At 37.9% G+C, this 12,333-nt stretch overlaps 1 protein-coding gene across 5 annotated transcripts in view; it reads right to left on the bottom strand.

Moving 5' to 3' along the window:
* Positions 1-12,333, bottom strand: part of OXR1 (oxidation resistance 1) — a 796,801-nt gene that overhangs the window by 135,787 nt on the left and 648,681 nt on the right. For 2 of the 5 annotated variants that reach the window (XM_008255819.5, XM_070075404.2), the window contains exon 1: positions 10,546-10,676. The exons of the other annotated variants lie outside the window; for them this stretch is intronic. In XM_008255819.5, the coding sequence (XP_008254041.2) occupies positions 10,546-10,564 (19 nt within the window). In that variant the 5' untranslated portion in view covers positions 10,565-10,676. Of the gene's footprint in view, positions 1-10,545; positions 10,677-12,333 lie in introns of those variants that run through there. 5 annotated transcript variants of the gene reach the window in all.

Below are 12,333 nucleotides of genomic sequence, written 5' to 3'. Positions count from 1 at the left end.
ATGAATTTTTAAAATATTTAATCAAGTGGGACTGTACATCTGGCAATGTGCCATACAGCAGTAAATTTTATAAAAGCATTGATTTTGAAGTTGTATAGGTAAAATAAGAACTCTATTTCTATGTATGACCTTAGGCAAATTGTGTGATATTTCAAAATCTGGTGGTGGTTATTGTTTATTTTTAGAACAGAGTTTATAAAAGCAGTTACACCTCATGAAGGTGTATGAAGATTAAATGAGAGAAATATGAACAGCCAACCTGGTTCCTGGGATCTGGTGAGATGCTAGGAGGTCAATAAATACTAGTTATTATAAAGTAGTCTATTTTCTTATTGGACACTTGCAATAATCTAATGAAAAGGCATTCCTAATACCCCCAGTTCTTTGTGACGAGGACATAGTGCTAAGGGGATGATTAGAAACCATGATGGGCTGGCACTGTGACACAGCAGATAAAGCCGCCACCTGCAGTGCTGGCATTCCATATGGGTGCCGGTTCAGGTCCCAGCTGCTCCCACACGCACGCGGGAGACCCGGAAAGCTCTAGCCATTGTGGCCAACTGGCGAGTGAACCAGTGGATGGAAGTCCTCTCTCTCTCTGCCTCTCCTTTTCTCTCTGTGTAACTGACTTTCAAATAAAATAAATAAATATTTTTTTTTTAAAAAAGAAACCATGAAAGATTGTGTGTGTGCCACGATGAGGAGTTGGACTGCATGTAGCAGGCAGTAAGAACTTTTTGTGGATTTTTAAAATATGGAACCAGTGAGTTCAATGTTTTAGAAAGGTAAGTAGGCAGCAGAATGCATAAGGAATGGAAAGGGCAGGGAGAAAGAAGAAAGGGTAGGAGTCCAAGTGGGAATTCCATGTAATAAATCACTCAGTGTAGGGGCCGACCCTGTGGCGCAGCGGGTTAACACCCTGGCCTGAAGCGTTGGCATCCCATATGGGTGCTGGTTTGAGACCTGGCTGCTCCACTTCTGATCCAGCTCTCTACTATGGCCAAGATAGCAGTAGAAGATGGCCCAAGTCCTTGGGCCCCTGCACCCACATGGGAGACCCGGAAGAAGCTCCTGGCTCCTGCCTTCGGATTGGCTCAGCTCCGGCTGTTGTGGCCATCTGGGGAGTGAACCAATAGATGGAAGATCTCTCTCTCTGCCTCTCCTCTCTCTGTATAACTCTGACTTTCAAATAAATAAATAAATCTTTTTAAAAAATCACTCATTGTAAAAGTAAGTATAGGAAAGCTTGTAAGTAAAATAAGATGTTCAGAAGTGATGACTGGTGGATACCCTGTGCCTCCAACCTCTACCTCTTCCTTTACCCATACTCTCAGGGCAAAACCTTTAAGACTCACCCCAGAATCTTTTAATTTTTTTAACCATGAATCCCACCAACAATAGTGGTCTTTAGGTTGGTTTTCTTTTTTACTAAGTGGCATGAGATCTTAATCATTTCTGAAAAGGCAGTAACTAAGCAACCTGCTAGAAATGGAAGAATTAAATATCAGCGTAATTGTCCATTGTCTATAGGGAAGAAGTTAAAAGAAGATGCCCTAAAAGTATCTGCATAGCTTAATTTTTTTTTCATATGACGGTGACATCAGTATCATCAGTCTATTACACTGACTGAAGAGTAATTAGTCATACACGGTAGGGTCGAGAAACACAAATACAAAATATCTCACTTTTCCACTGTTTTACCTGGCATTTCAACTTTTCAATTTAATTTTCGAAAAGCAGTTTTTTTATCCTATCATAATTTATTGTTTCCACTATAAAAGAATACTCCTTTCTACTATTTTTGCTGGCAAATTCTAATAGTAACCATAAAGAAGTGTTAAATGCTCAAGACATCAATATATTTATCTAATTGGACATTATATAATGTGCTTATATATACATATTAATATAGCTAAGGTTATTTTAAAAGTAAATAGGAAATATTAGTTTTTTAACAAGTATAAATTCCAAAAATATCTTGTTTATTATCTAAAAATGCAGGTTTTTTTAGTTAATACATTGAGACAGTAAATAATAAACCTTTATATAATCTTTCATTAAATTTTTTAAAAGGAAGAATATATAGTTAGCAATATAACCTGATTTTCCTCTAAAAAGTTTCATAGTTTCAGTATTGGATATTTCTTTTTAAAATTTTATCATTACTATTATTTTATTTTGATTAGAAGACAGAGAGACATAGACAAAGACAGAGACATTCCATTTGCTGGTTCACTTCCCAAATGCCTAGGCTAGGCCAAGCTTGAAGCCATTTGTGTCTTCCAGGCGGGTGGCAGGGAACCAAGCACTTGTGCCATCACATGATGGTTCCTAAAATTCACATTAGCAGGAAGCTGAAATTGGAAGTGGAAGCAGGACTCAAACCTAGGCTATGATATTGAATGAGAATATTCCAAGTGGCATGTTAACCACTGTACCAAAGACTAGCCCCAGCACTGGGATATTTCTAGTATATCCAGATAATTTAAAATTGTTTCTTTTTTCTTCTCATAAGAATCTATGCTACAATACACACACATACATAAACACATATACAATGCACAACAGAACAACATGGTAGTTCTTAATACAAAATAATTTTTAAAAAGTTCTTAAACAGGTGAATTAATTTTTGAAAAGATAAAAAATTAAAGGAAAAATTTTAAGCATATTTAAGGGAAAAAGTATGAATCAAATATAACTGGAATGTCTACAAATTTTTGCAAATAATCTAATATCTTTTCATGTTAAATAAACACTTAATTATCACTCACTTATTTGGCATCATTTCAATGAGCTGGGGTAGCATTATGGGTCAGATAGGTCAAAGGGACCTTCATGACTTAGGTGGCTGAGCTGAGACCCAAAGTATCATTGCCCTAATTCAAGTTCTCAGCATCTCCTACGTGACCTAACCTGTTCCGGTCTCCTCAAATTCACGTTCCACTTAAATCTTACAGTGAACATCACGTAATGCCCATAGATCACCTAAAGCTTCAGTGTGACAGTGTGCATCCTATGATGAATAAACTAACCATCTAGCAGAATCAAAGATGTGGCTGAACAGAGTGTTTGTGGACTCATGCTCTACATACATATATTGTTGTGGGGAGCAACTCAGACTAGACTAAGTTACTGGAATTAAGACTTATTCTATGCATCTGCTCTCCCACAATATGGTGCTGGGAGAGGAGTAAACAACTTCTACACAGCTGCCTCCAGTTCGACCAATAACCTGCAGGAGCTGATCCTGCTCCTGATTGGAGGAGAGCAGCGTACTCGGCGTGTGGGCAGCCGAGTTGGGATTGGTGGAAGAGGACTATAAAGGAGGAGAGAGACAACATGCACCAGGAACATCTAAGGGGAACATCCGGATAACATCTGAGCAGCCCCCGAGAGAGCCGGCCGGCGGTGTGCCGCTCCCCTGCGGAAGTGGGGAAAGTGGCAGGGGGAACCACCCTTCCACGGAGGTGGAAGGGTTGGCAGCCAACCTGCGAAGGACCAGCAGCAAACCCGGGAAGGGCCGAGCAGACAAAAGAACAGCGCAGGGTCTAGTGTCGTTCCTCCGCGAAGAGGGGGAACGACATATTGTTATAATGAACTTTCAATAATTGTGGCAGTTTTTTGTTTTCCTGTTTTAAAATAATAACAAGCTCTTAGTCATAGCAAAGTCATGAATTCATATCCAATCCAAGCTAAAAGACACTTCGACTTTCTGACAATTTTGATTAAGCAAGGGGAGAAAACAATGTTTGTGTGCGTATAGTAAAGGGAGAAGGTGAGTGGGTTATAGGTCTTTCTAAGGTCTTTTACGCAAGTCATTTATCTGTCATGGTTTCCTTTTCTATAAAATAGAAATAATCTTAGCCCTGTGTGTTCCCTAAAAGGATGTTATATAATCTTGAATAAAATTAGAATGTATGTTAAATGTTTTTAAAATTATGCATTGTACAACAAATTCAAGCTATTTTCTGTGTTAAATAATAGTAGATTTACATTTGGGACACACCTAAAGAACAACATTTCTAGTGTTCTTAGGCGTATACAAAGGTCAGTGTTGAGTGCACATCCAGCCACATCGGTTTCATACTGTTTTGTACTCCTACCACTCTGTCCAGTCAATCTGGTATTCTTTCTGTTCCTTAAACAAAGCAAATCATTTCCAACTCTATGCCTTTTTTTCTACCTGGTTAGCTATTTTCCTGGATCCTTGTGTGGCTCTCTTCTCATCATCTGAGTTTCCACGCTAATGATATCCTCTCAGAGGTGACCCCTACTTATACTACTGCCGTACTGTGCTCCAGTCTCAGGTGATCACATTATTATTTTCTCATTAGCATTTATTATCTAAACTTCCTGTGCTTCTTTACTTTTTTATTGATGGAATGACCACAATATATGGGTACTATCCTCTTAACAAAGAGCCCAAGTGACTGCACAGTCTGTCACTAAGCTAAATCAGACTGACAATGGTTTGGATGCCAAGAAGCTCAGAGTGACCTTGTCAAATCAGGGAAATGATCACTTGAATCTATGACTTTCCAGAAGGAGAAGGTGGGGAAGGGAACGAATATGAGAATGAAAACCACTAAATAGATCCAGGATAAATGGCAATTTTTGGTTGTGCTATTAAGAGCAGGAAATTGGACTTGGCCTAATACATTAGCAAAAAATAACAATTTGGAAAAAAATTTCATGCTCTGGTTTGTCAGCACCTTGAAACTTGAATCATATGGAAGACTAAATTGAGGTAATTTTGGAGAAATGAACTTGACAATTTTCTGTATGTTCCATTTGGATAAATAATGATATCCTTTTACAGGTTAAACAGTACATTCTTCCAATAATGGATTTGCTTGTCATTTCTATTTTATAGCATATGAAATGCTATTTTAAAAATCCTCTCCCTTTGTTAGTCCCATTCTCTAAGCAAGTCTCATTTCATCTCACTTTCTCCCATCTCTCTATCTCTTCTTGCCAACACTTTCTCCACATATTGGCCTTTTAATATCTTTGTATTATTTACCGCCCCACCCTACCCCAGTCACTCTCCAATGCCCAGATTTCAGCTGACAGGAAATATCTATCTAGCATTTCTTTTCTAAATTCCAATATAGAGTTGTCCCTGAACCTATTAACACTTAAAAGATGCATCATTTTAATTATGAATGTATCTGTCTCTCACTAAACTCCGCGTATATTATCAAAGATGTGGTCCCAGTGGCTGCATATTATAGAACATACTAGGGGTTCAGTTAATGTTTTTCATTTAGTATTTTTCTTTAGTATTAACTGTTAACCAACATATATATGTTACTTTATCAATACCATTTGAATGTCAACATGGGTGGGATTAGGGTCATTTGCGTTTTACATTGTTCTCAGCTTTGTTGTTTGACTGTGCTGTGTAAGCAAAACAATCTTCAATTTTTTTCTTGCAATTGGTAGGAAAGCATATGGAAGCAAATCTCAGAAGACAGATGAATCTATTCCTTATCCCTTCTTCTCCCAGTTAATATATTTGGTCACTTAAGCAGATAATCCTTATCATAAGTGATTGCAACACTAACTCTGGAGTCAGGATCTTGGGTTTCAATTCTGGCTCTGGTAATTGCTTAGTTGGTTTGCCCTTGAACAAATTTCTTAATCACTCTGTTCTTTAATAACCTTATCTGTAAATCAGGGCAATACTTGTGTCTCATGAATGGGCTTGATCTGAGAATATATGCAACACATATTGATTGAATACATACTCTCCACACCAGGCCCTGGTCTGGGTACAAGTGATAGAAAAAAAAAAAGATAAAAATTCCTTCTTCATAAACTTTGTGTTCCAGTAAGCAAGACAAATACCCCCACACATACAGTGATGAGTGCTAACAGGGGAAGAAATAAAGCAGAGAAGAGTTTGTGAATTGTTTAGGGACTAGGGTTTTGAAATTTTAGATGGGGCAGTTAGTAAAGGTCTCGCTGAAAAAGCAACTTCTAAAAGACCTCAAGAAAGTGGAGGAGCTGGACACATGGATCTCTAAGGGAAGAGCCTTCCAGTTGCAGGGACTGAGAACTGTAAAGGACTTGAGCAAGAAGCACGTCTGGACTGTGTTCAAGGAACAGTACAGGGCCTGTGTTTGGAGAGGCCATGAGGGGGCGTTACAGGAAATAAGGTGTGGGTGTAGGTCTGGTGGGGACTGATCAGGTAGCGCCTTGGGAACTTTGGCTTAGCTTTTTCTCTGATATAAAATGGGAACCCTTGAAAGGGTTTGGTCAAAGATGGTATAAAGATATTCACGTTTTAATCATATTTCTCCAGCTGCCTTTCTGAAAATGTGTGTTGGGAGTGGGAGGAAGGGGTGGAGGCAGCAGGGAGATCAGCTAGACTGCTCCTGCCACAAAGCAGTCAGAGGGTGATGGTGTTGGATCAGGGAGGAAGGTGTGCAGGTGGTAACAGCTGGACAGATTTTGCATTTGTTCTGAGAATAGAGTCAATAGGGTATCTAGGCTGCTTAGATGTTTCTGAACTGAATAACTAGAAAATGGTGCTGCCATTAATTAAAATCAAATACAGCTTAATGTATGAATTGTTGTAGGGGCTGGTGCTGTGACGTTGCGGGTACAGCTGTTGTCTGCAGTGCCAGCATCCCATACGGGTGCTGGTTCGAGTCCTAGATGCTCCACTTCTGATCCAGCTCTCTGCTATGGCCTGGGAAAGCAGTAGAACATGGCCCAAGTCCTTGGGCCCCTGCACCCACATGGGAGGCCCAGAAGAAGCTCCTGACTCCTGGCTTTGGATCAGTGCAGCTCTGGCTGTTGCAGCCAATTAGAGTGAACCAGTGGATGGAAGACCTCTCTCTCTCTCTCTTTCTGCCTCTCCTTCTCTCTGTGTAACTCTGACTTTCAAGTAAAAAAAATACATTGTTGTGCTAAAATGTGCCAACAGGTTAATGAGTTAATATACATACTTAGTATCTTAATACTTACTACATGTAAATGTACACACACATATTTTATATTTACATATAATATTTAAATATAACATTTATATATTTAAATTTATACATATAAATACATGTAAAGCATTTAATAATTTCATATTGAGAGTGAGTTAATATATGTAAAGCATTCCTAGTACCTAATATCAAATAAGCCTAAAGTATTTGCTATTGTGAAGAATAGATTGGAAATCGTATAGTATTAAATATGAAAATTTTAGAGTCACAACTACTAAACAACTAAAATAAGCACATGAAAAACACTAATTGCTGGCACACACCCCCTCCCCCCAACTGTTTCCCCTCTAAAAGTGAGGAGCTGGACACAACCGTTTGCATATAATCATGCTGACTCATCACAAAGTTTAGCTTAGCATACTAACCCGCAAGTATCCGCCTGGTTCTGAGATATAGTAGGGATGTAACATCTACTGTTAAATGTGCTTATTTACCTCTTAAATGGAAAGAACAAAGATTGGGGAGGAATTGGAGAATCGAAGCAACCTCTTTCATTTTTAATGTCACAGAGGTGCTGTGGGCTGCAGCTTGCAAATTCAATGAAGGATACAGCTCTTCAAGAGACTGGCATGCATTCCGCACAGGGATTTGGAATAGATGGGGCTCTGACATGTAGGACGTTACTGCAATATAAGCTGCATGGTTCTCTTTTTAATTCACATAGTTAGTGGATCATACAGTTATTTCCAATGATAATTAAAAATGCAGAATTGACTCTAGTTTGGAATGAATTATATAATTTTCTTTCTTCTCAACTTTCTACTCATATAAACCTATGTAATAATGTTCTACTCAATATTGAACCTTGGCATTCATAATTATACAGTGGTTTAAAAAGTGTTCTCATATATATTTCATTTTTATTATTTCTATTGATACAATATTATTTACAAATTGTCCTAATAAAACTATCAAAAATAAATTATTCATTTATACCTATTAGTTAGATGCTTAATTTGAAGCTCTGAGGATAATTATTGGATTGCTAAATACATTTAATTTAATTTAAAGGAATAGGATCATAAGTTCAATCAATGTCTTCAGTTTCAAAAATTGTACCATTTCCATTTCAATGCAGTAGAATGTTGGTAATTACATTACTAATAAAATTCTGTCAGTACTTTTAAGGGTGTTCAGTTAAGAGAGTTGACCTAAGAACAGTACAAGGGAGTCAACGTGGAGCAAATAAATGAAAAGAAACCAAACTTGGCCATGGATAGGCCACAAAGGAAAAAAAGGATACTATTACAAAGTTTGAATCTAGAATGCAGAGCAATTGCATATTATAAAAGTCACAGATGTATCTTTTTTTAATAGCTGCTGCTGCTGCTATATTTCATGAAATCTAAGACACCATAAATTGTGAGATTCACCACCAAGGAAAAAATATTTAAAAAAAAACATGTCAATTAAGTAAGGATACACCACTTTTAGAAGATACTTCAAGATCTTAAAAAGTTAAAATGTTTAAATAGGTGTATCTGACTCAAGGAAATATAGGACTAAGAACAGCAGAGGATATAAAAATTCTCAAAATCAGTCATAATACAACCTTCCTAGACAATCAATAAGCACTTATTAAGTGCCTGTGGGTGGGTACGAAGAAGCAAAATGCATAATCTAGATGAAGAGGCTTAAGTGCTACATATGAAATATTCATCGCTGCCCTTCAGTTTCACAATGGTGACCACTGTTGAAAAAAATAGACCCACTTGTGCAAAAAGAGGCCTGAGTGTGCAAGTGCCAGGAGCATAGGCGGCACACTAGTAAGGAGGGGAAGACAGGAGGAAAGAGGCAGCAGCTGGGGGAGGGATAGATGGTTTGGAGGAGAGGTAGGGAGAATAGGAAGAGGGAGAGAATTGAACCAGGAGCTTCATTGAAATTCCAAAGTGGTCTGAACCCCGTCCATGCCAAATTTCCTGCTTTTATAAAATAGAAATGCTACCCTGATTTTATAAAATAGAATGCTATCCAGTAAGTGAAATGCTCCCATAAAACATTAACTTTGAAAAAGGGCTTCATATACTTTTATAGCATCTGTAACTTCATGACTAATACTGAGAATTTTTCTATCTTGTGTATTCTTTAAATGATGAAGATAATTTTATGTCTCTCAAATCTGATGCAAATGTCATTGGTTAAATATTTGGCATTGATTAGAAATCAAATTTTATTGTGGCTGGTTATCAACCTCCTCAATGACTTAAAAGTTTTAGAATTTGTGATTAAAATTGACAAGTTGTTTGGGTTGAAATCAGCCACCTAAATTTTTTCATGAGAATTTTGTATGTATTATGATTGTATCACAGTTTCTGTGAGCTGAACTGGAAAAATGAAATTAGACTGTTTACTTCTAATTAGAAACACTTCTGTTTCTGCAATGAGAATTTCATAAATAAACTGTCCTATGATGTGCAGCAATTGCTTTGAAATTACCCAAATGAAAAGATACTCAACCTTTTAGCTGTATCATATCTTCATAAATTTATCAGTAACTTGCAAGAGATAATATCCTGTAACATCATTAAGCTTTATGACTAAGTGGTAAACTATATTACACATTCTGATGCTGTCATATAGTTTCTTGTGATGGCGAAAAAATTAACTTCATAATGGTGATTACTGCTTTTGAAAGGCAAAACTATAAATAAATAATAACGCAGAGCAATTTTATTTTTAAAAGTCAATAATAAATTCCATCTGCTGCATGCCATTAAGAATCAAAGAGGTTACTTATATGCCTCAGTTCTTTTTATATCTTTATTCCTTCAATTTAAAAGTACAGGTCGATTCATCAATGATAATGTTATTTTAGCTTATTTGACCAAAAGCTAAAAAAGAAAAAAAAGAGAGAGAGAGAAAAAAAAAACCTCCCGTCTATCTTTCTCCTTATTTCTCTGGAGCCTGAAGAACTTAATGAAATGTAAAAGTAAAACAAATAGATTGAAGCAAATTTTTAAGAGAATGGATAGGAGAGCCTTAATGCCATGTGAAATGCCAGTCTGTGAAACCCAGACTACAGCTGTGATAGAAGCAAGACCATGTGACTGATCTGTTATTCTCTCAGTTATACACACATTTTCAGAAAAGAAAAAGGTAAGGTGATAGGAAATCTTACTGACCAATGTTTACCTATGAATGAATGAAAAGTCCCTGCTGACTTGTTACAAATGGCCACTGGACATGAAGCAAACTCAAAATTGCTCTGCCTCAATCTATTTTGGGGAGCACCTCCTTATAGAATCATATCAGCAACAACACCCACAGAAAACCATAGAGAAATTATATGCACAAAGTCTTTTTTAAAACAACATTCTATTGGGATTTAGTGTTTTGAGAGTTTACTCCCTACTGACCTCCCTCTGCCACCAAACATCCCCTTTCTGGCGGCAGTAACTATAGAACTTCTACCAATGTTGTCATAGCTCCACATAGCTTAGCTGGATTTTGAGAATATAAAACAAAGCCAGCCCTGTGAAGTCTGGTTTATCTAGCTTTTAGAAATGACTTGTTTAAAGCTGAGAGTACTTACACATACCTTTACGGGGGCAGAGCATTGCTGAGATCTTCCCTTCAAACCCTGCTCAGTCTGCAATATGCTGCTCTCCAGAAGAGGAGACAGGAATTTGGGTTTGTGTGCTCCCCTCACCCCCCTCCCCGCCCCTCCCCGCAGGGTAATACAACACTTCCTTTCTGGGAGAGTGCCCTAGCCTCCTGCCTAGACCCTGACCCCTGGTGGTGGCGTGCAAGATTCAGAGGTTTCTGTACCCAGGAAACCCACTGACCCTGCTCTGTGACTGTGAATTTGCTCGTGGCTCACTGAGCACTTTGGAAACAGTGCCAGCAGGCTCTGCATGCTTCGTTACTAAGGTGGCCCTGTAAAGACTAACATGGAGTGAGACGACAGAACTCAATCATATTTAACTTCTGTATGGTTTCTCATTATCAAGTAAATAAATGCCATGGCTAGCTTCACCAAATCTATGTTAAATAGTCCTGATACCACCAACAGGCAATGGATTTAGTAAACTGAGCACAGATCAGGCGGCTGTTTTGTAGCTTTACAGATATTTAAATCTTGTAGCCATTGTCAGAATCCAGGTGGATTTTTGCCCCAGAACCTCTAACTGCAACGTCAAGATATGGTTCACTCTGGTTTGTTGTTTCTTTCTATCTTTTTCCCTTTGAAAGGAAGGAGGAATCTACTCCTATCATAATGCCCATCTTCAAATCATTCAGCAAAATTATACACACCTGGGAAACAACAGCAGCAGGTAGAAAGCAAGAATGAATGGACTGTTTTACAGCAACATTTCATGTTGCAAGAAAACTCACGTGCATCAAACAATATTCCAAACAAAATATAAACACATGGTTTCAAGCATCTGAAAAATATGCAAAGGAGGGATTTTTGCTTATTTATATCTCACATGATGGTAATACCATCTACATTTGCACTGTGTTTGAAAAATGAATAAGAGAGCTATAACCTGCCCACTCCCACACATATCAAACACATCTGAGTTGGTCATATGACAGATACCTATCTATAAGTAAATATCTATATCTATTTATCTGTATATGTGCCATAGCTACACAAGATACATATTTCCTAATACTTTGTCATTTGCTTTTTCTTATTTGCTCTCATTAAGAATCTGATAGGAACTAGAACTGAGTCACCTGTCAACTAACTTTAGTTTTTTCAAGATTTTGTAAGACCAAAGCCATCTTTAAATATTAGAAATGTCCACTAGATTCCAATGAACATAGTTTCTGATGAATATTGGCTAAATATTGACTGCCATTACTCTGCGATGCATGCTGTTGAGAGCCTGTAAATTAAAAAAATTTAATGCTGTGATCAGGAACACTATTGCTTCTTTTTTTTTTTTTAAAGATTTATTTTATTTATTTGAAAGTCAGAGTTACACACAAAGAGAAGGAGAAGCAGAGAGATAGAAAGGTCTTCCATCCACTGGCTCACTCCCCAGTTGGCCACAATGGCCGGACCTACGCCGATCCAAAACCAGGAGCCAGAACTTCCTCTGGGTCTCCCATGTGGGTGCAGGGCCCGAGGACCTGGGCCATCCTCCACTGCTTTCCCAGGCCAGAGCAGAGAGCTGTATCAGGAGTGGAGCAGCTGGGACTCAAACCAGCTTCCATATGGGATGTTGGCACTTCAGGCAGCAGCTTAACCTGCTACGCCACAGTGCCGGCCCCACACCATTGCTTCTAATATCTCCTCTAGTTTTTATTCGAGATTATTTTCCAGTATAGTTGTTTATTTTATTCTTGTTCAGTTCTTTATTTATTTTCCTTACAT

The sequence above is a fragment of the Oryctolagus cuniculus genome, chromosome 6, assembly GCF_051225735.1.
Source record: "Oryctolagus cuniculus isolate XC-2025 breed Fujian yellow rabbit chromosome 6, ASM5122573v1, whole genome shotgun sequence".
In the NCBI taxonomy this organism is placed as follows: domain Eukaryota; kingdom Metazoa; phylum Chordata; class Mammalia; order Lagomorpha; family Leporidae; genus Oryctolagus; species Oryctolagus cuniculus.
Note: the sequence above shows the minus strand (reverse complement) of the source record. Positions and strands in the feature narration are given on the sequence as shown.